The sequence below is a fragment of the Bos mutus genome, chromosome 19 (genome assembly GCF_027580195.1).
Source record: "Bos mutus isolate GX-2022 chromosome 19, NWIPB_WYAK_1.1, whole genome shotgun sequence".
Classification (NCBI taxonomy): Eukaryota; Metazoa; Chordata; class Mammalia; order Artiodactyla; family Bovidae; genus Bos; species Bos mutus.
The window spans coordinates 5,278,423-5,305,574 of NC_091635.1; the positions used below are offsets into that span (position 1 = coordinate 5,278,423).

The 27,152-nt window shown below is 48.8% G+C and overlaps 3 protein-coding genes across 4 annotated transcripts in view; 1 reads left to right on the plus strand and 2 right to left on the minus strand.

Moving 5' to 3' along the window:
- Positions 1-651, minus strand: part of SLC39A11 (solute carrier family 39 member 11) — a 375,544-nt gene extending 374,893 nt beyond the window's left edge. The window contains exon 1 of the mRNA XM_070389009.1: positions 529-651. The gene's annotated coding sequence lies outside the window, so the exon portion shown is untranslated. The remainder of the gene's footprint in view (positions 1-528) is intronic.
- Positions 1-12,184, plus strand: COG1 (component of oligomeric golgi complex 1). 2 transcript variants are annotated; one of them, XM_070389001.1, is made up of 14 exons: positions 1-356; positions 2,006-2,250; positions 2,401-2,582; positions 2,710-2,880; positions 5,024-5,180; positions 6,057-6,267; positions 6,647-7,432; positions 7,969-8,115; positions 8,564-8,725; positions 9,518-9,645; positions 10,185-10,215; positions 10,651-10,760; positions 10,839-10,917; positions 11,989-12,184. In XM_070389001.1, exons 1-14 carry the CDS (start codon positions 42-44, stop codon positions 12,130-12,132), a joined length of 2,868 nt encoding a protein of 955 aa, XP_070245102.1. In that variant the 5' UTR covers positions 1-41; the 3' UTR covers positions 12,133-12,184. The 2 variants fall into 2 exon arrangements, with proteins under 2 accessions (XP_070245102.1, XP_070245101.1); XM_070389000.1 differs by having other exon boundaries at positions 3-356; positions 10,107-10,215.
- VCF1 (VCP nuclear cofactor family member 1) overlaps positions 11,019-27,152 on the minus strand; it is a 20,872-nt gene continuing 4,738 nt past the window's right edge. The window contains exons 2-3 of the mRNA XM_005904103.3: positions 26,576-26,675; positions 11,019-13,415 (exon numbers count right to left, since the gene is read on the minus strand). Of these exons, the coding sequence (XP_005904165.1) occupies positions 13,185-13,415; positions 26,576-26,675 (331 nt within the window). The 3' untranslated portion in view covers positions 11,019-13,184. The remainder of the gene's footprint in view (positions 13,416-26,575; positions 26,676-27,152) is intronic.

Below are 27,152 nucleotides of genomic sequence, written 5' to 3' on the forward strand. Positions count from 1 at the left end.
GCCGGGCGGAAGTGCCCTGCTGGGCCGCTGACGCGTCCATCATGGCGGCCGCGGCCGCCTCCTCGGCTCTGAAGAGGCTGGACCTCCGCGACCCCGCGGCGCTCTTCGAGACCCACGGCGCGGAGGAGATCCGCGGGCTGGAGCGCCAGGTGCGCGCCGAGATCGAGCACAAGAAGGAGGAGCTGCGGCAGATGGTGGGCGAGCGGTACCGCGATCTGATCGAGGCGGCCGACACCATCGGCCAGATGCGCCGCTGCGCCGCGGGGCTGGTGGACGCCGTGAGGGCCACCGACCAGTACTGCGCCCGCCTCCGCCAGGCCGGCTCGGCCGCGCCCCGGCCGCCGCGGGACCCGCAGGTCAGCCCCGCGCCCGCGCCCCGGCCGGGGCCCACCCGCCTCAGGAGGCGCCCCCGCCGCCCCCTGCCCCCGCGGCCGGCGTGGGGCACTCCTGCCGCCCTCCCCGCGCTGCTGGCCGGTTCCCCGCGGCTCCTCAGGACCCCTCCCGGGCTCCGGGCCTCGCCTCCCTCACCTCAGTCCTGGGGTCGCCGGGCTTCCTTTCCCACATCTCATGGAAACGCTAGGTGTTCAGCCCTGTTCCCTGTTTGCCGACATCGTTTCGGGAACAGAGTTCTCCCCTGTGTCGACCACCTCCCCTCCCAGCTCGTTCCTTCCTCCCGCCCCCCGCCCCCACTCCACTCCCAGGAACAACTTCCAGGCTGCAAAGAAGCCTGCTACCCTTTGCAGGTAGTAACCAGTCCCCAGGCTCTCATCTTTTAATAGAGGAACAGGTTCATTTTAAGGAACTAAGGTGATAAGGAATCTGCCTGCCAGTGCAGGAGACAAAGTTTCGCTCCCTTATCCAAGAATATCCCACGTGCCTCAGAGCGGCTAAGCCCCCTGCAGCATAACTGTTGAGCCTGTGCTGTTGAGCCCACACACCCTAGAGCTGGGGCTCCGCAACAAGAGAAGCCACCACAATGAGAGGTCTGCACACAACTCCAGAGTAGCCCCCCCCCTCCCCCGCCACCGCCATGAGAATCCGTGGATTCAGAGGTCCCTGGAAGAAAGCACTGGAAGGACAGGCAACCCTTGACCACCAGGCTGAGACACTAGGCACTTAGAACTGGGCACACTTAAGATCTAAATGACCTTTGAAGAATGTCATGTGACAGGAAAGGGAAAGGGTAGCCTGGAGGGGATAGAGAAGGCACACGGTGCGAGTGCTAGGCTTCCGGATCCACGCAAAGGTGAGACGACGATCACCTGCAGTGGAGCCAGGGACGTGACTGCGGAAGCCGAGGTGTAGATATGTCGGCAGAACCATCAGAACGACATGAGTGTCCTGGGACGTAGTGGTCTACGCAGACGTGTTGAGGGAGGTCAGGTGGCTATAAGTTTTGGTGGGAAGATGAACCTCGTGTTAAATATACTGATCAGAAAATGAGTGAAAGTCCCAGGGAGTGTCTAGCCGCAGCAGCAAAGGCTCGATGGGGAGTGGTGAGGGCTGTGTGGTGTGCTGTGGAGGGGACGTTTCAGGGAGGAGAATGGTGAAGGGAGAGGACAGACTGAGATGAGTAGAGGCGTGAGGCTGGACCCAAATTCAGGGGAAGGTTGGTGAAGAACAGCCAGCAGCGAAGCCCACAAGGCAGTCAAAGCAGCAGGACAAAGTGTAGGAAGGACGAACATCAAACTCAGCAAGGCCAAAAGCTCCCTGGAGGGGTGATGCGTGGGCTCTGGGCTGAGACACCCCGGGGGTCCCTGATACCCTGCCAGTGCAGTGACCAGATTTGGTTTGCCCCTCCATGGGACAGGGCAAAAGTAGACCTGGTAGGAAAAACTTAACTCCAGTAATTCTGCTACACCAACCTCGATGCCTTGCCGAGCAGCACCGAATCCAAGTTCATGAAAGTTCCGTACCCTCGGATCCCCCATGCATCTCCCCCAGCTGGCCCCACGCTGACCTGGCCCTTGTTTGTCCTGACTCAGCTCTGTGCCTTTGCCCGCAGCCCCAGCAGCCATCCCAGGAGAAGTTCTACAGCATGGCTGCCCAGATCAAGCTTCTCCTGGAAATCCCTGAGAAGATCTGGAGCTCCATGGAGGCCTCGCGGTATCTCCACGCCACCCAGCTCTACCTGCTCTGCTGCTACCTCCACAAGCTGCTGCAGCTGGAGTCTTCCAGTTCCCGACACAGCCCTGTCCTCTCCCGGTTCCCCATACTCATCCGGCAGGTGGCAGCTGCCAGCCACTTCCGGTAAGTGGTCCGCCAGCAGGACCTTCTCTGGTGATGGCCGAGCTGCACCGCTCTGATTTTATGGAGCGTGTCTTCTCTCTCCTCGTGTACTGGGTGGTCTTCTCCGAAGATGTCAGAAGCTCCCTGTGACCTTTGCCATCATCTCTTTAGGTCAACCATCCTGCATGAGAGCAAGATGCTGCTCAAATGCCAAGCTGTGTCTGACCAGGCTGTGGCCGAGGCCCTGTGCTCTATCATGCTCTTGGAAGAGAGTTCTCCACGCCAAGCCCTAACAGACTTCCTGCTGGCCAGAAAGGCAGCAATCCAGAAACTTCTCAACCAGCCTCACCACGGTGGGCGTGGCTTCTCTCCCAGATGTGATATGGGGATGGAGCAGGAGGAGCTGAGGGAGTCCAGAGCATTCTGTGTTTCTAACTTTACCAAAGGACACTGCTAAAAGAGGGTGGTTTCTTCTCGCAGGTGCTGGGATCAAGGCTCAGATTTGCTCACTGGTGGAGCTGCTGGCCACCACTCTGAACCAAGCACATGCTCTCTTCTACACTCTACCAGAGGGGCTGCTGCCAGACCCCTTGCTGCCGTGTGGCCTGCTCTTCTCCACGCTGGACAGCATCACCAGCCAGCACCCTAGCGGTGAGCTCTTAGCCAGCCTCTTCTGTTTCCTGGTTCATTCGTTTACCGGGCACCTGCCAGCTGCTATGCTGGGCCCTGGGGATACAGCAGTGGATTGGACAGATACAGACCCACTTTCGAGGAGGTCACAGTCTAGAGGTAGAGGCAGATGTTGAACTCACGAATCCACAGTATCTGCTTAATAGCAATCCTGGTCATCACTCTCCAGGCCGAGTGCAGCTTGACTTGGTAGCCGTGAATGGAGGGACCACAGTAGGACAAGATATTTAGTTGCCCTGCAGCGTGTGGGATCTCAGTTCCCCAGCCAGGGATTGTACCCACGTCCCCTGCATCACAAGGCAGGTTCTTAACCACTGGACCACCAGGGAAGCCAGGACGGGATATTTACACTGAAACCTGAAGGTTGAGTAAGAGGCAAAGAAGAGAGTTCCAGGCAAAAAGGAAGAGCAGGTGCAAAGGTCCTGAGGCCAGGAGGATGTTCGAACGTGAGGAAGTGAAAGGAAGCAGGGGCAGTTGAGGTGGGGAGGAGCGTGAGGAGGTGCGTGGCTGGTTTCTCCCTCGTGACCAGTGAACTCAGCACATGTGGGCAGAACAGCAGACAGCCTCCTAGGACCTTCCAGACTCAGGCCTCCTGCACCCTGCGCTTTTACTGGGTGGCATCTGTCCCAGGTGGGATTAGACGTACGTGGCTTTTACATGGCAGTGGTTCCCCGTGGGGTGGAGCGGATGCTGAGAGCTCACTTAAGAGGCTGTCACCACGAACCAGGTGGCGAGTGATGGGGGCAGTAGAGACGGGGCTCACTGGACAACGCGGATGTGTGTTTAGGAGATGGGTGTTGAGGGATTGGCTGTGGAGGGTGTGGAAGGGAGGTGTCCAAGTTTACCAGAAAAGGAGACTTGTTTTCTTGTTGAAGTATAGTTGACGTGCAGCGGCGTGTTTCTGGGGTATGGCACAGCGACTCATACGTTCTTGTTCAAGTTGTCATAGTTTATCATAAGATAGTGAACATAGTTCCCTGTGCTACTAGTAGGACCTTGTTTATCTGTTTTACATACAGTAGTTTATATCTGCTCACCCCAGACTCCTCATTTCCCCCCTCTTCCCCCTGGGTAACCACAGGTTTGTTCTCTAAGTCCATTTGATTGTCTGTTTAAGGTTCACTCTGATACCACCCAGTGTTCGCTGCTCTCTTTCTGACATGCTTCACTCTGTGTGACCATCTCTAGGTCCGTCCATGTTGCTGCAAATGGCGTTAGTTCGTTTTTTATGGCCGAGTAATATTCCGTTGCATGTACAGACTGCAGTTTATCCATTCCTCTGTCAGTGGACATTTAGGTTGCTTCCATGTCTTGATTGCTGTAAATAGTCATGCAGTGAACACTGGGGTCCATGTATCATTTCAGATTATGGTTTTCTCCAGAGGTGTACCCAGGAGTGCAATTGCTGGATCTATTTTTAGTTTTTTAAGGAACCTCCATACTGTTCTCTGTGGTGGCCACATTCATTTACATTCCCACAGACAGAGTAGGAGTGTTCGAAAAGGAGTTGGCTTAAAAGGGCCGATGACAACTTTACTTTTGAAAACCTTGCCTTGGAAACAGCTGCGACCTTGGAGTGGGACTAGAGAGGACGGGCGACTGTGGGTCCAGAACAGAGCAGTGAGCAGTCCGGCTGGAGACACACCCGCCATGCATTTGCATGGCTGTCATGAGGCCTTGGAAGTGGATGATGTCATAGGTAGGAGCTGGTGCAGGGGACCGAGCCTCAGGAGAGTCCAGAATCAGAGATGAGAAAAAGGAAGAAGGGAAGGGGCAGGATGTGGTGGCGGACAGACGTGTGTCAGTTGGCCTCATCTATCCTGCTTTGTCTTTCAGCTCAGCAACTGCTTTTATTTTTTTTTTTTAGCGACTGCTTTTAAAATGCAAGGATGACACAGCCCTTTTTCCTCCTCTCTCCTTCCCCTTCTGTGCCACACTCCCTCCCAGATGAGGGTGCCCCTGGACATACTCTACTTTTCTTTCTCCCCCTGTTTCTGGGGTCCAGCCTGGCTGCCCCTAGAGAAAGACTGGGTGACTTTTGGAAACCCCTCCCGGGTCCTGTGTTAACTTCCCGGTGACCCCGCCTTGGTCCTCCTCTCCCCAGGAAAAGGTGTCTGGGTTCTGCAGGACGAGATGAAGCTGTGCAGCTGGTTCAAACACCTGCCCGCGTCCGTCGTCGAGTTCCAGCCGGCTCTCCGGACGCTGGCGCATCCCATCAGCCAGGAGTACCTGAAAGACACGCTGCAGAAGTGGATCCACGTGTGAGCAGCTCCCGGGGCAGCGGGAACCGCCAGCACCCCCGCCTCATGTGGCCACAGGGAGCGGGAGGGGCTGGGCCTTCTGGGCGGGCCTTGGGGTCGGGCCAGCCCCGCGCTCAGCCACCTCTCAGCGCCCTCACGGCCGCTAGCCGCCTCCGGGAGAACCAAGAAGGGGTGTGTGTTCCAACACACTCTGTAGAGGGTTTTAAACCCTCTCGAGCCCTGCCACTCCCGTGCTTTTATTTAGTGCTGCTGCTGCTAAGTCGCTTCAGTCGTGTCCGACTCTGTGCGACCCTGCAGACGGCAGCCCACCAGGCTCCCGTCCTGGGAGTCTCCAGGCGAGAGTGCTGGAGTGGGCTGCCACTGCAGTTGCGTTTTTTAATTGAAGTCTAGTCTACAGTGTGGTGTTAGTTTCAAGTGTGCAGTAACATGATTCAGTTATGCCAATTCTGATTTCAGAAAATTCTGAAAGTAAGTTTCAGATTATTTTTCATTATAGGTTCCACTGTGCTGCGTACAGTTGCCTGTGCAATACTAGGTTCTTCTTGCTTACCTGCTTCCTGTACAGCACTGTGTATATGTTAATGTCAAACTCTTTGAAGTCATGCTCTGGGGCTCTAGACTTCCTTGGAGACAGGCCTGTCCAGGGAGTAAGGTCGGCCTGGTGAAGGGGCTGTAGGTGCCACCTCCCATCCAGCCAGAAATGCTGTTTTTTTTTAATATATATATATATATATTTTTTTTTAATAAACATGCTGAGACATATAGACATTTATATTTATATACTAGGACTCAGTTAAGAGGTTTTCAAGTAGAGTCCAGCTTTTCTTAATAAAGGTGAGGTGACTACGAAGCCCCAGAGAAATGCTTCTGTTGCAGGTGTAATGAAGACATCAGAAACGGGATCAGCAGCCTGCTGATGTACGTGACGAGCACGAAGGGGCTGGCGGGGATCCGAGACGCCGTGTGGGGGTTACTCGCCAACGAGTCGATCCATCACAGCTGGGATGTGGTCTGCCGGCGGCTCCTGGACAAGCCGCTCTTGTTCTGGGAGGACCTGATGCAGCAGCTGTTCCTTGACCGGCTGCAGGTGAGGTGCGAAGTCCACAGGCCAGCTGCCCGCTAGCCAGTCCTGCCCGGTGCCACCTTTTGACTGTCTGGATAGATTTCCACCACTTCCTATAAGTATGTTCTTTCCCTGCTGACTTATTCCCGGGGTGACTCTTCTGAATAATGAGCTGTAAAAATGAACAGAGTCTGCTGCTGCGTAAGAGAGCAGGCCCCCGTCGGGCGGTTGGGGATGCGTCCGCCCCCATCAGTGACGACGCTCCCCTCTGCCGCCGCCACTGGGCCATCTCTCTGAGCGTCGGGGAGAACACTGGATGCTGGGGTAGTCTGCCACTCGGTGCTCTAGGTTGAGATTTCCTGGAAGCACGTGGGATTTGAACTCTTCTCCCCTTCTCTTTCAGACTCTGACCAAAGAAGGCTTCGACTCCATCTCCAGTAGTTCCAAAGAGCTCCTCATCTCAGCCTTGCAGGAACTTGAAAGCAGCAGCTCGGCTTCAAGCAAGCACCTCCACTTCGAGCACAACATGGCTGTCTTCCTCTGGTCCGAGAGCCCCAGCGACCTGCCCTCTGACGCCGCCTGGGTCAGCGTGTCCAGCCGGGCTCCATTTCAGGGCAGTGGGCTCTCCATGAAGGCACAGGCCATTAGCCCTTGCGTGCAGAGCTTCTGCTCTGCCCTGGATTCAAAACTGAAGGTGAAACTGGAGGACCTCCTGGCCTACCTCCCCTCTGGTGACCCGTTGCCCCGCCAGGACACCTCCCCTGCGGCAGCCGAGAGCTGCGCCTTCGACAGATTTGCAGATGCGGAGACGGTGCAGGAGACACTGCGGACGCACTCCACGGCCTGCATCCGGGACATCACGGACTGCATCCAGGCGGAGCTGCAGAGCATCGAACAGGCTATTCAAGGGCAGCAGGACGTCCTTGACGGGGCCAAGCTGCACTCCGCCCTCTTCATGGCCCGACTCTGCCAGTCCCTGGGGGAGCTGTGTCCCCACCTGAAGCAGTGCATCCTGGGAAGATCGGGGAGCCCCGAGAAGCCCGCCCAGGACTCCCGGGCTCTGAAGAAACAGGGGAAGGGGAAGGCACAGGAGGTCCTCCCCACACAGGCCAGGTGGCAGGACGTGAAGGAGCTCCTCCTGCAGCGGAGCGTGACGGGCTACCGGGTCTGGGGCTCGGCGGTCGTGAGGGTGAGTGACCCATCAGCGCGCTCCTTCCGTGCCTGCCAGGCTTCCTTCCCCACCTTGCCCCTCTGTCATAGTCCAGGCTGGCCAAACTCAGCGAGGCCTTTTAATAGTAAGGGAATAACCGTTCTTGTTTCACACTTGCTTTATCTCTGCCAGAGAGCTCAAGCGTAAAAACTGCCTATTTATTTTAGCCTAGATTTTAGAGACTGAAACGCTGGATTGTGTTTTTTCTTTCCTTTGATCTGATGAGAATGAAAGACTTTTCTTCCTGGACGAGGGTCTCTGTTTTCTGATCTTCAACATAAATATAAGGCCTGTCGCCCCCACTGGGGTCTTCAGAGGGGCCCCTGTGTAGCGTAGTTGGCAGCCAGACCCCACCGCTGATATCAGCAGCTGGTCAGAAGGAAGTGATCTCGGCCACTCGCCATCCACAGGCAACCTGTGCGGCGGGAGCTGGCCACACCATCACTCAAGTAGTTTGACGAAAACTCTGCAGAGGCTCTGAGTGGTCTGTGTGGATATCTGGGTTTCATCACCAGGTTCTGGCTCATGGATTCGCCCAGTCATTACTCGTAGACGATGCTGGCTCCATCCTGGCCACAGCCACCAGCTGGGATGAACTGGAAATCCAGGAGGAAGCGGAGTCTGGCAGCAGCATCACGTCCAAAATCCGACTCCCTGTACAGGTGAGCAGGGGCCACCATGAGGGGAAAGCCTGCTTTATGGACAGGAGAGACTTGAGGAAAGATCAACCAAATGCGGCTCCTGAGGAAGAGCGGATAGTATGTGCGCCGTTCTCCTGTGGGGCAAAGTGGGCGGACGGCCAAGCACGTGGGCGGTCTGAGAAGCCATTCACGCTGCTTTCCCGTTGTAGCACAGACTCTGTGCTGGTTAGAGAACAGCTTGCCCTGCAGTGGACTCACCAGTGGAGAGCAGCGTGGCAGGTCGAGCCCAGGCCGCCAGGGGAAGGAGGGCAGACGCCACTCGGGTCCGTCCACTGGTCTGCTCTGAGGGGGCGGGCTGGCCGGGTCAGAGTCCCGCAGCGGAAGCCTCGTTAGGCTGCTGGAGCCCACTGTCCGCGCGTCTCGTTTAATCAGTGCAAGTTGGCAACTCAGCATTCCTTTGTCCCTCTAGCCGTCCTGGTATGTGCAGTCCTTCCTGTTTAGCTTGTGCCAGGAAATCAATCGGGTTGGAGGCCACGCCTTGCCAAAGGTGACACTGCAGGAGATGCTGAAAAGCTGCCTGGGCCGAGTAGCTGCCGCCTACGAGAGGCTCTCGGAAGCCAAGCAGCTCAAGGTAGGCCTGCGGGCTTCTTCCCACGAAGAGCAGAAGTCAAGACCCTAGGTTGCTCTGGGGTTTGGGCAGCTCCCATCCAGGAGTCCAGGTGTTAAGGCCTGCTTGCCCTGGGCAATTTAACGGGCAGTGCTTCCGCCTCCAGGAGTTGAATCACACCCACTCCCAGGGCCAAGCAGGTTCCATGAGGCGGCAGGGACGACAACTTCAAAGTAGAGAGGCGCCCAGCCGTGTCAGGTGGTCAGCACGGCTCTGGGCAGATCATTAACCCGTCTGCTCAGGACGCAGTGTGGGCACGTGGATGGGGCGCTGGGGAGCGGAGGTGGGGGAGTGGAGCAGCAGAGCCCACCCGCGTCAGGGGGCACACATGGCCCAGCCCCCCGCCCGTCGCCTGCTATAAGCCCCCCGCCTCCGGCTTACTCCCATTTCATCAGTCCTGTTTCTAAGATGGACCAGCTCCTGACTTGGGAAGGAGTTCAGACAAGTCTCTCCTGAGCGTCCTCAAAAGGCCACCCCCTTCAGGCCAGGAGTTTTTTCCTTGAAAATGACTGTCTACAGCACCTGAGACCTTTTTCTAAGGACCGACTCTCCTCCCCGCCATTAGGTTTTTAGTTTTGTTGAAGACCAAGTTTCTACTGTAAGTTGCTTTTGTTGTTGTCATGAGATAAAACTGGCCTCCTGAGTATAAAAAGCTTCTGAAATAACCAGCTGAAACGCAGACAAAACACGAAGCTGTTTATTCTCACCTGACAGGCCATCTCCCTTAATGGGTGGGGACGGGAAATTCATTTGCAGAAAGAAGGCGCCTTTCCAATGACCCAGAATCGGGCACTGCAGCTGCTCTATGATCTGCGTTACCTCAGTGTAGTCCTGACAGCCAAGGGTGAAGAGATGAAAAGCGGCCGCTGCAGACAGGACTCCAGGTAGCCGTGCCCACCCTTCCAGCGCGTCTCTTCCTGACTTGCACGGCCCCTTTCAGGGAAGCTGCAGGAATCCGCCTCTTCCTGCCCATTCCCTATGTTTATTCTCAACACAACTCAGGCTCATGTTACCAGCAAGATAAAGAATGGCCACCCGCTGGATCGATTCCAGTAGGTCTTGTTCCTCTCTGAGTCCACCTACCAACTGTTAGGTGTAATTTGAGCCTCTGGTGCCCTCCCTGAAAACAATATGGGGAAGTTATGTACTTCACTTAGAAGACATCCCACCAGGTTCAAACTCCTAAGGATTATTTAAGCACAGTGATCAGTGACAAGTAGTGCTAAGGCAGCAGTTACACAGAACAGACCCCCCTGTTCCAGGACTTCTCTAGCATTACAACAGCCTGAGCTTGGTTTCTGTCCTACAAAAGCTGGAGAATGACCACCTTAACCCTTTTGTTAAGAGTTGAGAAAGTGGCTGACTACCTGGAAACGCTCATCGACCCATTTGACCTGGACGTTTTCACCCCCCACCTTCACAGCAACCTCAACCGCCTCGTGCAGCGGACCTCCGTAAGTCACGGGAGAACACGCTCGCTCTGCATGAACGGACAGGGGCTCGGGTCACAGCCCAGACCTGCCCACCACGCAACTGAGGGGTGGGGACGGCCAAGACGCAGCTGAATTTAGTCAATCACAGGTGGAGAGAGGTTTAGATTGAACCTCAAACCTCACAGCCCAGGCAATGGGATGACCCCTTTAGTTGTGGGTAAGGACTATCAAAAGTTTTATCAGGGCTTCAGAAAGAGGAATAGAATCAGAGCTACTCGACTCTGAGAGTCTGACCTGCTGGTAATGATTTGCAGTATTAACATACTCTAGAGAACATACCCCCACCCCAGGATGGCTAGAGACAAAGTAGTGACCGATTACTGACAGGACAGATTCTCTCTTAATTGGGCAGCGCAGCACGCAGCCTGTCACTGCGTCCCGTCTCTCGTCCCGCAGGTTCTCTTTGGACTGGTGACAGGTCCGGAGAACCAGTTCACCCCCAGGAGCAGTACGTTCAACTCCCAAGAAGCCCACAACATCCTGCCGCTGGCGTCGAGCCAGATCAGGTAAGGACGCTGAGCGGCCCCTGCTTGGCCCCCAGCCCCCCGGTCCCTCCACTGAGCCACCTTCGTCCTGTCTGGCAGGTTTGGGCTTCTTCCGCTGAGCATGACAAGCACACGAAAGGCCAAGTCAGCTGGCGGAAGCATGGAAACCAAAGCCCAGGTGAGTGTCCGACCGAGAGTTCCTCCCCAGGGAGCCCACCCCGCCTCCCACCAAGCCACCCGCTCAGCCCCGCCTCAAATAACCGATGGAGAACCGAGTGACAAGGTGCACTAATGCTGCTTTTAATGGCGGCGCAATAAGGAAGTACACGATGTTACTAGCTTGAGCTAAGAGAGGTTTTAAAAGATGCCCACTGACACTATCAAGTAGCCTCACGGTAGAAATGACTCTCAGGCTGCCAAGGCTGTAGAAAATGTGCAGGACAGACCGAGATTACAGCTTGTGTTTAAGATTAAGAGGGTAGAAGAGTTAACTGCTAACCCAGCACTACGACTGTACTTATTTGGGAAAAAAAAAACTGCTCTGTTTCAGCGATGGTTTCGTCTCTCGTTTCTCTCAGGCGGGTAAGGGAGTCTGTTTCCTCGAGTTTCACCTGTTCTTGTTGATAGACATTGTCTTGTAAGCTGCCATCTGCTAGGATAGCTGTGGGAGTCCTCCGGGGGTCTCTGAAGTGTGTTGTGTACACGTGTGTCTGAGAGCTCACACAGCTGCTCCCTTCCTTCCAGCATGTGGTCCTCGTTTGCTCTCTGGTTGGATAAAAGTACTCACGATGTCTCCTTTTCACATTCCCTGCCATCAAACCCAGTCAGGTCCAAAATCCTCAATCAACAGCAGGTTTTAAAACTTGGGAGATGGGAGTAAGGTGTGAGGGGGGGAAAGTTTGTGCACAAGCCTCCCGCTCCTGAGCCCAGACGTGTGCTCTTAGCTTTCCCCACAGCTGTCCACTTTCCTTCCAGTAGCTGACCGTTCAGCTCTGCCCCCGAGGGGAACACGCCACGGGGAGGAGGCACACGCTCCCCTTCCTGCAGTCCTCGCTCCCGGTGTCGGCTGTCCCGCCACAGCCCCTCAGTCTGCCGCGTGTCCTCTTCCATCTGGACTAAGCAGGGCCCTCCGGGAGCTGGCCGTGCTGCTCAGACCCGCCGTGTGCACGCCGCGTGGACCCCCGAGCAGAGTGGGGGGCGGGTGGCCGGGGGTCCGGGTGGACGCTAAGGCACTTTCCTCTCCACACAGCGGCAGGCGGCCCCGCCGGCGCTCTCCCGGGCAGACGACCCCAGGCAGGCCGGCTCCCTGTTCAGGCAGCTGGTCGCTGACGAGGAAGACTCGGCCGCACCCTCGCTGTTCAAACTCGGGTGGCTCTCCAGCATGACCAAGTGACGAGGACGCTCCGTCTCTCTAAATAAATACTCTTGCGTTATTTCTCCTAGAAGTGACTCTGCCCCTTTTTTTCTGAGCCACACCAGTCTCTGCGGTGGCCGTGGTGGCACATGGCCCCCTCGTTCCTGTTGGGGCGGGCATGACTTTACACGTAGAGCCAGTGAAGTCCATGCCCCAGAGTTCACAGCAGTCGTGACTCCAGGCCTCAGTTCCTATAGCTTATACTGCATCAGCCTTCACTGGTGCCTTCTCACACGGCAAGGCGGAATTAACCAGGGAGCTCACACTAGCTGCTAGGGGACAAGGTGGTGCCTGAGACCGGAAGTCACTTACGCATTCCGTAACTGTCCGAGCTGAGCAATGTTTCCTATGTCTGAGACGCAAGCTCTGGAGGAATAACAGTTAACAAGCTATCTGGGGTCCATGAATCAGAAAGCCCTTCTCTCTGGAAATACAAATATATAGCAGAGAGAGGACGGCTACAGGGAGGGAGCTGACTCACTCAGTCTATCCGGGGTCTGACCGTCCTGTCCCAGAGGACAGCACTTTCAACAGGACGTCCACGTGCTAAGAGGTAGCATGGCAGTTCGCTTCAGTGCAAGACTGGTCCAGCTTTCTGTGTTCTGGAAAAAAATCTTTTTTTTTTTTTTTTCATGGAAAGTAGATCCTCTTTACTAGTTTATTTAAAAAATTGAAGATCCTGCAGTTTTAAAAGGCCTTTTTACATAAAGTAGAATTTCTAACTGACAGACCTGGAAAGCAGTCTAAACTGGACAAACTATGGGTTCAACACACAGATGAGGTGTCCTCCTATGGTTCCCTTGATTCCCACCCTTAAAAGAATCCTATAAAAAACTGCTTCAAAGCCCCTTGGAAATTGCAATAGTGCAGCAAACCACAAGTAAACAACAGCCTGTTAACCTATTATCTCAAATATAGACTGAAAAGCCAACAGGCATTTTTTGTGCAATTTTTTTTAAAACATCGTTAACTTGAAATATCAAATCTGCACAGCACTGTCCCTTCACAGAAGGCAAGAGTCTGCCGGCGCGTCACGAGGGGGGCCGTCCCCGATGCTGCAGGCTGTGGAAGTGGGCCTCCTTCAGGGTCTGGTTGATGTGGAAGTAGGGGCCTTGGCACAGCGCGGATGGCTCGGGCGCGGGCTGCGGGGTGTGGGGGCCAGGCCCGGCGGCGAGGTGGTGCAAGCTGCTCTCCGGCCCACTGGCCCTGTCGGGGCTGCTGATGCTGCTGCTGCTGCTGCCGCCGCTATCACTGCTCGAAGACTGAAACAGGAAAGAGACATGAGTCACAGTGAGGCTGCTGGGGTCTCAGGAGCTCTACTGGGATTTAACTTCAGATACCCTGGGGCTTTCCTGCTGACTCAGACGGTCAAGAACCCATATGCTGATGCAAGAGACCTGGGTTTGATCCCTGGGTCGGGAAGATCTGGAGGAGGAAATGGCAACCCATTCCAGTATTCTTGCCTGGGAAATCCCGTGGCCAGAAGGGCCTGGTGGGCTCCGGTCCACGGGGTCACAGAGAATCAAGACAGGACACCACCGAGCCACACAATCAAGCAACAGCTCCAGTAACTCGGTCAGCAGCGCCCTTCTCCATCCATTCACAGCTCCACACGACAGCGTGCCGAAAGAAGTCAACGCATGAGGAGAAAGAACTCTGGAGGTTAATGCTCTTGTGTAGAATTTTCTTGGGGGAGGACACATCTAAATTTATATTCCCTTAGACGAAAACATTGGTTTTAAAATGCCTGCCTTCCATCGTGTGAAATCTACAGATTAGGAAAAAGACTGGAAAGAAACAGATCACAATGATTATGTTAGATGGAGGAATTCTAGTTTGTGATTTTTTTCTACCGTTTCCTACAACTTTTTGCAGTGTTTTCATTATAAAAATAAACACATATATGCTTCCAGATACTTTAAACATGATTTTTAAAAAGCTAGTTCTATTCATTTTCTGATAAGAAATTACCCCTACCAACATGTATATAAACTGACATGGCAAAGAAAGCCCTGTTCACGAACGCCCACTCTTAAACCAAGAAATACCACGGCCCACCAAGTCATCTGCAGTTACCTATACTACCAGGTCATGGAGCCCACTGCCCACAGGCAGGAGGAGACGACCTATCCCATCTTTCTACAAAAACAAACTCATGGAAGCATTTTAAGAGGCTGAATAAGACCACACGGTAGGGTTAGCAGCAGCAGCAATTACTGTACATTTACCTGAAGACCTAAGAAGTCAAAGCCAATTCAAACAGAAAAACAGTGTTCCATGAAAAGTCTCCCCTGACCTAGCTTGCCGCCGGCATACGCAGCTTAGTGTGCCAGGTGGCACGCAGGCCACTCGACTAGGGAAGATACCCACCACCAAGAGCATTTTGCCTCCTCTTTGCTTTTCTTTGCCATTTCACGTTACAAGCACTGTCTGAAAATTAAGGCAAGAACTAGAATCCATATCTAGCAAGTCAAGTTTATATCTTAGATTATTTCACACTCTAACAGCAAAGGTGATACTACTCTGAGAAAATACGGAAATTCTTTCAAATAAACAGAAAAGATGGCCGTACAAATGCTGTTAAAAAGGGGAAAGGGGACAAATACCTTCAATTTCTAGTCTGTTCTAAGTATCCTGTAGCTCAGTTTTAAAGACATGTCTTAAAATCTTTAGAGCAGCCTTGTTTGTAATAGCTAAAAATGGAGACAACCTAACTGTCTAAAACTAGAGGCGACTGATTAAACCACAACACAACACACATAAAATGCAACACATCAACTGTAATCCACAGGACGGAACTACGCAGCTGGCCAGCGGTGACGACAGAGACCTACACATACTAAAGAAGAAAGGTCTTTAACAGCGTTTTATGGTCACAGAATAATGTACAGTAAGTCTGCTGGTTTTCAAAGTTCTTATGTATACACCTAAGGACACCAAAAATATTCTGGAAGGACAGACATGCCAAAATATTTAGCATTTAGACCTACTTTAAAATAATCTTTATTTTCTATAGCTTCTACAAAAAAAATACTTCTTTTGAGGACAAAATGCAGTCATTAAAAGAACTAAAGAGTGCTACTTCAAAAGAGAGTAAGGTCTTCAGTTTTTTCTAACTCTAAGACTGAGACTTAAAAAATACAATGATACTGTCAGTAAGATTTTAGGAAGGCTGTTTCATCTCATTTAATGTAACAGCTTAAGAACCTCTGAACTATTTCAGTTGAATAATTAGCAGACAGACAGCAAACTGATGATGCTTTTAGACTAAGAGAGAACCTACTGAGAACCCAGGAATCCAGGTAAATGCACTTTGTGTGTTATTTAAATACACATAAAACCTTCCATACATACTATCATTAAAGGTGAAAACAAAACAAATCTCTTTCAGAGGTGCACTCGTTCCTACTTGGACCTGTCTTGGCACTTGGGCGATGGGGGCTTCAGGGAATATGTCACCATCCACAGATGGGCCAGCAGCAACCGGCATAATATAAACAGTGCCACATGATAAGGGTACTGGTTCCATGAGGCTTCTTCTCAACAATGCACAAGTATATTCGGTACGTACAGGTCACAAAATGAAGCATTTCTATGGGACCACTTCAAAAAGTCTGAAAAGTACTCTAACAGATCGTAACTTTATGGGATAAAGGAAAGACCATTACTTCCTTTTAACCCTGAAGGTGTAAAACTAAATTTTAAGTCTCTAGCGAAGCCTTAAGATATATGCAGAAATCAATCGTTTTGTCTTATAAAACCTGAGACAAGAAAAAATTGCATTTCCCCCGCTTGGTGGAGCTTTTCTGGATCAGACTGTTTGGAGGGCCAAGAAGGGAGAAGTAACAGAAAAAAGCACTCAAAAGCCTGAGAGAAGGCAGAGGGACACGTACTGTTTCTGGCAGAAAGAAGAATACGTCTAAATCGTGGAGCAGGGGACAGAGAAGCCGAAGCTCCTTTTCTTAGTTCACGTGGCTCCAATGATACAGCAGAGGTCAAGAGAGCCTGGTGCTCAGCTAGGCTGCCCTGAATTTTACTTTCCCACAGTGTGAAGTCAGTTTAAGAGAGAGCCCACTTAAACCCGTGGTAGGAACAAAATAACTCTGAAGACTTTCTACTAATAACCTTTAGAAAGTCCCCCAGGCGGGACTGTTAATTAGTGAGTCTCTGCTTCATAGAGAGCGCCGGAATACACGTGTACATTTATTACCTAGAGCTCTATGCTTTCTCTTAATTAGAAAAGCAGAGCAACATCGTATTTTATTTTCCTTCAAGCCCTGACTTCCCCTCACATCCATCTCCCGGTTCAGTGGTGCTTTTAATTTACATGAGCCTGAAAAAAAAAAAAAAAAAAAAATCTTGCTGGTTGTATTACACACTCCATCCCTAGAGTGAGAATGAAGTTCATCCTAAGGCCACTGCAGAGTGCGAATTACGTGCAAGAGGTGATCCCAGCCAAGTCCATCAGGGCTTCTAACTTAAAACTGTGCTCCCAAAGTGCCCAATGACTTGAGAGAGCTCCAGGTCTGCTAATACCAGTGGGCCCATAAGACTCCAAGTAAGTTCAGTAGGCCAATTAAAACTACTTCCTAAATATGCATGAGAAGAAAATACAGGGGTCACTTTGTCTGTGTCCGTGAGTAAGTGCATATCCTTACAAGAGAGAGTTGGGCCACATCATCTGTTTGAAGTTCCTGCCTAAAAACATGTATGTATCCTCATTATTCAACGAGACAACAGTCAGGTTCAAGATGAAACTGCTTGGGTAGCTATCCGTGCTCGGAGCTGATGCAATGTATCACAAATATTTCAAGAACTTGAACAGTGAGCCTTCCCTGGTGGCTCAGACGATAAAAGAATCTGCCTGCAATGTGGGAGACCCAGGTTCGATCCATGGGTTGAAAAGATCCCCCGGAGTAGGAAAAGGCAACACACTCCAGCATTCTTGCCTGGGAAATTCGACGGAGGAGCCCGGTGGGCCCCAGTCCAGGGGGTCAAAAAGAATAGGACACAACTGAGCAACTAACACTTCTAAAACTTTTGAAAGCAGTGTTCCTCCATTTTGAATGGATCTTTTAAAAAGTTATTGGGTCAGTGCAAATGTAATTATGGTTTTGGACCATGAATTTTACAGCAGTATCAGTCAGTTCAGTTCAGTCGCTCAGTCGTGTCCGACTCTTTGCGACCCCATGAATCACAGCACGCCAGGCCTCCCTGTCCATCACCAACTCCCGGAGTTCACTCAGACTCACGTCCATCGAGTCAGTGATGCCATCCAGCCATCTCATCCTCTGTCGTCCCCTTCTCCTCCTGCCCCCAATCCCTCCCAGCATCAGGGTCTTTTCCAATGAGTCAACTCTTCGCATGAGGTGGCCAAAGTACTGGAGTTTCAGCTTTAGCATCATTCCTTCCAAAGAAATCCCAGGGCTGATCTCCTTCAGAATGGACTTGTTGGATCTCCTTGCAGTCCAAGGGACTCTCAAGAGTCTTCTCCAACACCACACACAGTATAACTAGGCTCAAACACATCTTTATTAATCAAAATAGGAACCATTTCAATCAACACATTTTCACCAATGAGAAATCAGTTTGTTTATTCCTGTTGCATAAATACCCCTGCTTCGGGATTTGATGAGCTCCTGGAAAGCATTTTCTGCCTCCTGCTGGTTGTGGACGAGTTCTCCCTGCAAAAGGTTGTCAAGACACTTGAAGAAGTGGGAGTTGGTTGGCAAGAGGTCAGGTGAATACGGCATATGAGGTAACTTGTGAGCACCGGTTGCATGACATGTGATCAGGTATTGTTCTGGAGAAGAACTGGGCTTTTTCTGTTGACCAGGTGCAGGCATTGCCGTTTTTAGTGCATCTCATTGATTTGCTGAGCATACTTCTCAGACATAATGTTTTCGCTGGGATTCAGAAAGCTGTAGTGGTCAGATCAGCAGCAGACCACCAAACAGTAACCATAACTTTTTCTGATGCAAGGCTGGCTTTGGAAAGTGTTTTGGAGCTTCTTCTCAGTCTAACCACTAAGCTGGTCGCCACCAGTTGTCATATAAAATCCACTTTTTGTCACACGTCACAATCCAATTGAGAAATGGTTATTGTTGATGCACAGGATGAGAGATGATGACACTTCAAAACTACGATTTTTTTCATTTCCAGTCAGCTCATGAGACACCCACTTACCGAGCTTTTTCACGTTTCCAATTTGCTTCAAATGCCAAATGACCATAGAATGGTCAACAGTGAGTTCTTTGGCAACTTCCTGTGTAGCCGTAAGAGGATCAGCTTTTATGATGGTCTCAGCTGACCGCTGTCAATTTCCCACAGCCGCCCACTGCACTCATCTTTAGGCTCTCATTTCCTTTCCAAAACTCCTTGAACCACCTCCACACTGTACGTTCATCACAGTTCCTGGGCCAAATGCACTGCCGATGTTGCAAGCTGTCTCCACTGCTTTACGAACCATTTTGAACTCAAATAAGGAAATTGCTAGAATTTGCTTTTTATCTAACATCATTTCTATTGTCTAAAATAAATACAAACAGCAAGTAATAAGTCATATAAAAAAGACAAAAGCGACAAATGCACATTAAAATGATGTGTAACATAACCACATGTATCTAGAATGTATTCCAATGTGTATGTGTGCTACGTCACTTCAGTTGTATCCAACTCTTTGTGACCCTGCTGACTGTAGCCCGCCAGGCTCCTCTGTTGATGGGCTTCTCCAGGCAAGAATACTGGAATGGGCTGCCATGCCCACTTTCTGACCTGGAGAAAGAACCCGGAGTCTCTTACATCTTCTGGACTGGCACGTGGGTTCTTTACCACTTGCACCACCTAGGAAGCCTTGTATTTCAATATCAAATGGCAAACTTCAATGTTGCAAAAACTGCAATTACTTTTGCACCAACCTAATACTTTCAGTTACTTTGCTACAGGGCTGTTTTTTTTTTCAATAGTTTCTTAAATTTATTTATGTTTATTTTTGGCTGTACTGGGTCTTCATTGCTGCACAGGCTTTTCTCTAGTTGCGGCGAGCAGGTCTGCTCTCCAGTTCTAGTGCGAGGGCATCTCATTCCGGTGGCTTCTCTTCTTGCAGAGCACAGGCTCTAGGGCACGTGGCCTTCAGCAGCTGCAGCTCCTGGGCTCCAGAGCACAGGCTCAAGAGTTGGGGGTGCACGAGCTTAGTTGCTCCATGGCATGTGGGATCCTCCCAGGTCAGGGACCGAACCTGTGTCTCCCGCAATGGCAGGTGGATTCTTTACCACTGAGCCACCAAGGAAGTCCCCTGCTATAGGGTTTTAAGTATACAACCTTGACGCCTCACCCCGAGTCTGCCAAAACAGACTTTTGTCTCAGGCTGGTCCTACTACCCTAGACAGATTAACGATAAGAGTGAGCAAAAACAAAGTCTTAAAATACCCTCTTACAAAGCTATGCTAAATATTCCCAGGGTCATATAAATTCACACTGTTGAAAAAAAAAAAAAATCACCTAACATTCTGCTAATTCTTATCAGTTAAGACAAATGGACTTATGGGATCCTAGTTTTAACGATGCACAGATCCCCCTGGTTCTGCTGTTTTTGCCACGTGTCTGCACTCCTAATAAAACACCCTTGGGGTTCCAGGGATATGACATCAAAGATTTCCCTTCTAGCAGACACAAGAACAAGACAGAGGCTGTTCCAGTTAAGCCACCTCTGTTTTATTTCCACATCTTCTCGTTCTCTACCTGCTGTGATTGTATAGTGATCCAAAAGATCTTTAAAAGCTCAGTCTTGGTAAGTTAAAAGTATTTAAAAAAAAAAAAAAAAAAGGTGTGGGGTGGGGGAGACTTCTCTGCTGGTCCAGTGGCTAAGAGTCTGTGCTCCCAATGCAGAGGGCCCTGGTTCGATCCCTGGCCAGAGAACTAGATCCCACACACCGCAACTAAGAGTCTGCATGCCACAGCTAAGTCCTGCCTGGCACAGCGAAATAAAGTTTTTTTTTTAAGTTGGAGTCTTTGTATTTAAAAACCGTACAGCTTTTATTCACTCAGGTAGCAGTACTTCTTGTAAGGCATTTACCTACACCCCAGAGGCCAGACTCAGTGGAAGTATCCAGTGTAGTTTTTGTAAAGAAAGATGTTCAAGCTGAAAATAAAGAGCATCATTCCTATAACCAAAGCTACAATTCAAACCAAAACAGCCAGCCTAAGAAAAGGTCAGCCTAAAAAAAAAAAAAGAAAAGGTCAACCTAAATCGATTAAATTCAGCTAGTTTTTACCCATCCAGTCACTGTGTGAGGTCAGGGAATACGGCTATCTTTGGAAAGGACTCAACAGGAAGACACAAAGTGACCAATCACTTCACTTACTCACTAGACAGAAAATCGAACCTGCTTTAGACCTTAACTACCAGGAATCATCTAGAATGGCTTTCTAAACCCTTTTTTATTCCTATACCTGTAAATTAGATCTCAATTTTCAAAACACTACCCTAAAGCTCCCAAGGCATTAAATCTAAGCCATTGGAGTAAATATTCAAAGTCTTCAAGGCAAAGACCAATCAGAGTTGAAAAGAACACCAAACCCCAATTTCTTTACTAAACTTGCTTTTGAGCTAATACAATTTCAGAGCATTAACTGGGGAAAAATATTCTTCTCTGTTCCCATGATTCAAGAGAAGCCCAGGACCTAGCAGCACTGGATATATTTAGCAAAGTCCCTCAGACCTTCTGATCTGTCTTCTGGGAGATGGTTCACACTGTGGGTAGCTCACATTCTGGGGCTCACTGACCTGCCTTGTACTAGCTATGTATCTCTGGGCAAGTGACTTTATTATTCTGTGGCCCAATTTTTCCATCTAAAAAGTAGAGATCGTAACACCCACCAAAGTGACAGGAAAAAAATGTACAAGTAGATTCAGAATTTCTCTTTACATAACTAATCTGGCAAGTCGGTTCACATTCTTCAGCTTCCTAGAATTGAGGAAAAAAGAGGCTCATACCATCTCCATTTTACTGATAAGCATGACTTAACTTGTGGCACAGTTCAAAATAATTCCAACATCTCATGCCTTATTTCCCAGTACCTGCCAATATTATTACATTTAGGAGAAAACGGTGAGTTTTGGAAATTAACCAAATGAAAGTTGTTCATGTTACAAGAAAAAAATTCTAAACTTAAGTATTTAAAGAAAGACACAGGAAATGGTTTCTCTTAATCTTAAGTGTTTTAAAGAAATATACCTTGTTGGCCCTAGCTTAGAATTAAAAGATACTATTTTCACTAACAATACACTTTATATGCAAATTAGTAAAATTAAGAATCCACTAGTAATGACTTATTATTATATTCCCCTTTGTACACAACTGTCAACGAGCACCCAAATGTCCCTAAACTGGCTATTTTTACGCTATAAATACAATGATATACTCCAGTGGTAGATTTAATTATTCAGGACTTAACTTTCCATTTTAAAGGTATCCCCCTGCCATTTGCTGCTCCAGCACTCCCTGGGTTTGCTTGGCCACATTACTCAACAGCACCAGATGCCGGTAAACGTGATGAAACTGAGGGCATACCAGCAGGTTCAGGTTACCACGACAGGTAAAAAGTACGTGTCAGATCAAATCAGATCAGTTGCTCAGTCGTGTCCGACTCTTTGCGACCCGATGAATCGCAACACGCCAGGCCACCCTGTCCATCACCAACTCCCGGAGTTCACTCAGACTCACGTCCATCGAGTCAGTGATGCCATCCAGCCATCTCATCCTCTGTCGTCCCCTTCTCTTGCCCCCAATCCCTCCCAGCATCAGAGTCTTTTCCAATGAGTCAACTCTTCGCATGAGGTGGCCAAAGTACTGGAGTTTCAGCTTTAGCATCATTCCTTCCAAAGAAATCCCAGGGCTGATCTCCTTCAGAATGTACTGGCTGATCTCCTTGCAGTCCAAGGGACTCTCAAGAGTCTTCTCCAACACCACAGTTCAAAAGCATCAATTCTTCAGCACTCAGCCTTCTTTACAGTCCAACCCTCACATCCATACATGACCACAGGAAAAACCATAGCCTTGACTAGACGAACCTTTGTTGGCAAAGTAATGTCTCTGCTTTTGAATATGCTATCTAGGTTGCTCATAACTTTCCTTCCAAGGAATAAGCGTCTTTTAATTTCATGGCTGCAATCACCATCTGCAGTGATTTTGGAGCCCGAAAAACAAAGTCTGACACTGTTTCCACTGTTTCCCCATCTATTTCCCATGAAGCGACAGGACCGGATGCCATGATCTTTGTTTTCTGAATGTTGAGCTTTAAGCCAACTTTTTCACTCTCCACTTTCATCAAGAGGCTTTTTAGTTCCTCTTCACTTTCTGCCATAAGAGTGGTGTCATCTGCAAATCTGAGGTTATTGATATTTCTCCCGGCATTCTTGATTCCAGCTTGTGTTTCTTCCAGTCCAGCGTTTCTCATGATGTACTTTGCATATAAGTTAAATAAACAGGGTGACAATATACAGCCTTGACGTACTCCTTTTCCTATTTGGAACAAGTCTGTTGTTCCATGTCCAGTTCTAACTGTTGCTTCCTGACCTGCATACAGGTTTCTCAAGAGGCAGATCAGGTGGTCTGGAATTCCCATCTCTTTCAGAATTTTCCACAGTTTATTGTGATCCACACAGTCAAAGGCTTTGGCATAATCAATAAAGCAGAAATAGATGTTTTTCTGGAACTCTCTTGCTTTTTCCATGATCCAGCCGATGTTGGCAATTTGATCTCTGGTTCCTCTGCCTTTTCTAAAACCAGCTTGAACATCAGGAAGTTCATGCTTCACGTATTGCTGAAGCCTGGCTTGGAGAATTCTGAGCATTACTTTACTAGCGTGTGAGATGAGTGCAATTGTGCGGTAGTTTGAGCATTCTTTGGCATTGCCCTTCTTTAGGACTGGAATGAAAACTGACCTTTTCCAGTCCTATGGCCACTGCTGAGTTTTCCAAATTTGCTGGCATATTGAGTGCAGCACTTTCACAGCATCATCTTTCAGGATTTGGAATAGCTCAACTGGAATTCCATCACCTCCACTAGCTTTGTTCGTAGTGATGCTTTCTAAGGCCCACTTGACTTCACGTTCCAGGATGTCTGGCTCTAGGTGAGTGATCACACCATGGTGATTATCTGGGTAGTGAAGATCTTTTTTGTACAGTTCTTCTGTGTATTCTTGCCATCTCTTCTTAATATCTTCTGCTTCTGTTAGGTCCATACCATTTCTGTCCTTTATTGAGCCCATCTTTACATGAAATGTTCCTTTGGTATCTCTGATTTTCTTGAAGAGATCTCTAGTCTTCCCCATTCTGTTGTTTTCCTCTATTTCTTTGCATTGATCGCTGAGGAAGGCTTTCTTATCTCTTCTTGCTATTCTTTGAACTCTGCATTCAGATGTTTATATCTTTCCTTTTCTCCTTTGCTTTTTTTTTGCTTCTCTTCTTTTCACAGCTATTTGTAAGGCCTCCCCAGACAGCCATTTTGCTTTTTTGCATTTCTTTTCCATGGGGATGATCTTGATCCCTGTCTCCTGTACAATGTCACGAACCTCATTCCATAGTTCATCAGGCACTCTATCAGATCTAGGCCCTTAAATCTATTTCTCACTTCCACTGTTTAATCATAAGGGATTTGATTTAGGTCATACCTGAGTGGTCTAGTGGTTTTCCCTACTTTCTTCAATTTAAGTCTGAATTTGGCAATAAGGAGTTCATGGTCTGAGCCACAGTCAGCTCCTGGTCTTGTTTTTGCTGACTGTATAGAGCTTCTTCATCTTTGGCTGCAAAGAATATAATCAATCTGATTTCAGTGTTGACCATCTGGTGATGTTCATGTATAGAGTCTTCTCTTGTGTTGTTGGAAGAGGGTGCATTTTCTTGGCAAAACTCTATTAGTCTTTGCCCTGCTTCATTCCGTATTCCAAGGCCAAATTTCCCTGTTCCTCCAGGTGTTTCTTGACTTCCTACTTTTGCATTCCAGTCCCCTATAATGAAAAGGACATCTTTTTTGGGTGTTAGTTCTAAAAGGTCTTGTAGGTCTTCATAGAACCGTTCAACTTCAGCTTCTTCAGTGTTACTGGTTGGGACATAGACTTGGATTACTGTGATATTGAACGGTTTGCCTTGGAAATGAACAGAGATCATTCTGTAGTTTTTGAGATTGCATCCAAGTACTGCATTTCGGACTCTTTTGTTGACCATGATGGTTACTCCATTTCTTCTGAGGGATTCCTGCCCGCAGGAGTAGATATAATGGTCATCGGAGTTAAATTCACCCATTCCAGTCCATTTCAGTTCGCTGATTCCTGTAATGTCAACATTTACTCTTGCCATCTCTTGTTTGACCACTTTCAATTTGCCTTGATTCATGGACCTGACATTCCAGGTTCCTATGCAATATTGCTCTTTACAGCATCGGACCTTGGTTTTATCATCAGTCACATCGACAGCTGGGTACTGTTTTTGCTTTGGCTCCATCCCTTCCTTCTTTCTGGAGTTATTTCTTCACTGATATCCAATAGCATATTGGGCACCTACCGACGTGGGGAGTTTCTCTTTCAGTATCCTATCATTTTGCCTTTTCATACTGTTCATGGGGTTCTCAAGGCAAGAATACTGAAGTGGTTTGCCATTCCCTTCTCCAGTGGACCACGTTCTGTCAGATCTCTCCACCATGACCTGCCCATCTTGGGTTGCCCCACGGGCATGGCTTAGTTTCATTGAGTTAAACAAGGCTGTGGTCCTAGTGTGATTAGATTGACTAGTTTTCTGTGAGTATGGTTTCAGTGTGTCTGCCCTCTGATGCCCTCTTGCAACACCTACCATCTTACTGACTGTTAATTATTACCAGGGCAATCCAGTCCATGCTTCCAACTAATACCTACAGAGTGGTTTAATCACTGAATTTCTCTGGACAAACAAGAACAGCACACACGAACCCACAGGTTGAACAACAATGCACCAACTTCTGTGAGACCAGTGCATGGGTATCAGCAAGGGAGTGAAGGTCATTCTACAAACAGCAATCAGAATACAACCAAACCTAACACTACGGAGTATTATTCAAAAGAAGAGAGCAGAAATGCTTGATTTTTTTTAAAAAAATGACCATTTACACTCCTGCTCTCAAGCATTAGAACTGTAGACGCAGGGGGAAAAAGATCAATACAAAAAATAAATAAATAAAAAGATCTACTGTACCTTTGAACTCATGCAAACATCATATAGCAGGTCTGATATACAGGCACAAGTAAAGAAATATTTACACTGATACCATGAAAGTAATCATCATGTACTCTTTTAATGAATAGTCTTAACTCAAAAGAATCATGGAAACTCAATTCTTATCGTTAGATGTTCATGGCAGCCTTTAATCTTTGGTTTTCTTCCATCTGTGAAATTCCCTAGTTATTACGTTAACCAAAAGCTCAATACTTTTCTGCTACTCTAACGGGGGGAAAAATGATACGAGGATTTAAAAGGGGGGATAAAAGCTACAGAAAATTCAGTCTCTACGTAGAAGAATCGAGTCTGCTCTAGGGTGCATCAGCTGCTCTTGAATGAGAATTACCTACCTGACAGTTACTGATTTTTTCCCTCCTTGAGGGAGTTACTTTGGATTTCTGCTAAAGACCGGATATAGATCAAATCCTACTATCAAGAACTTAAGTACAAATTATTCTGGTTATGCGAGAATTGGGAGGCACGGAGTTCTGCTTTAAATGACGAGGCTGGGGCTTAGGGACCTCTGCAGCGAGGAGTTTCTCTCTTAGGCCGACAACTGTTGAGGGTCAAAGCTTCAGGTGCATCATTTATTAATAATAGCATCTGGTCAGCTTCCCTGCCCCACTGCAGACCAAGCGTTCAAGTGCACAGGAGGGACACTGAAGCACCCAGGAAACCTCAGTTCAGAGGCTCATTCCCTATCCAGTGGTTGGGACTTTGCGCCTTCTAATGCAGGGAGTGCAGATTCCATCCCTGGTTGGGAGCCAAGATCCCATATGCCTCAAGGTCAAAAAAACAAATCATAAAACAGAAACAGTATGGCAATAAATTCAATAAAGACTTTTAAAATGGTCCATATATTTAAAAAAGCAAAGAAGTTGGCTTCTGAAATACCAACAAGGGTTCAAAGATGGGCTTTCAGAGGTCCATAAAACCCATAACATCCAAATTCTGGGCATTTGTATGTATTATTACATGCAAACACAGGCTGTTTTGCTGTGGAGAAGGTGGGTAGCATCCTCAAAACAGCCATGACTCAGAAGAAAGAAAAAAAAAAGGTTAGAAACACTGCAATCAAGTCAGATCACTTTTCCCTACTCAAAGAATAATCTTCATTACCCAGAAGTGGCTCAAGCAGTGCAAACAGCAGGTGCTCTCGACCACACTTCCTACCTCTGTGTCCCAAGAATCGTGAAAGACAGGATTTCTACTGCTCCTTTTGGTCTGTGGGGGGAGATGGTGGTCTTCTTCACTGCCATTCCTTCTCCTTTTCCTGGAATTAAACCACAAAGAGAACAAAAAAAAAAAAAGAATTGGTCTTCTGCACACTTCAAACTGTAATTTAAACATATTAAATTTGCCCTCTTGCCTGAGAGATAGATCATCATATGATAATCCCAATAGGCAAAAAAGTTAGAAGAGCCAAAATGTAAAATAACAAGAGGAAGGTAGAGCTTAAATTAGTACAACTAATTTCTAAAAAGAAGCCTGACGATTTGAAATGCTTACTGGGAATAAACAAGCGCAGGAAGACACTGATGACTAAGTGCTCCAACTCTACCTAATTAAGGTGATCTCCTCCTCCATTTCCTGAAATTACCATCCCAAGTTACCCTAATTTTACTCCTGTCCATGTGGCATCTAAGACGGGAATGGCTGCCTTTGCCTATTTACGCTTAAAATCCTTATAAAAATGGTGCTACACACGAAGAGCATTAGAGGCTGGAGGTAGCCTCTATTCTTTCACTTT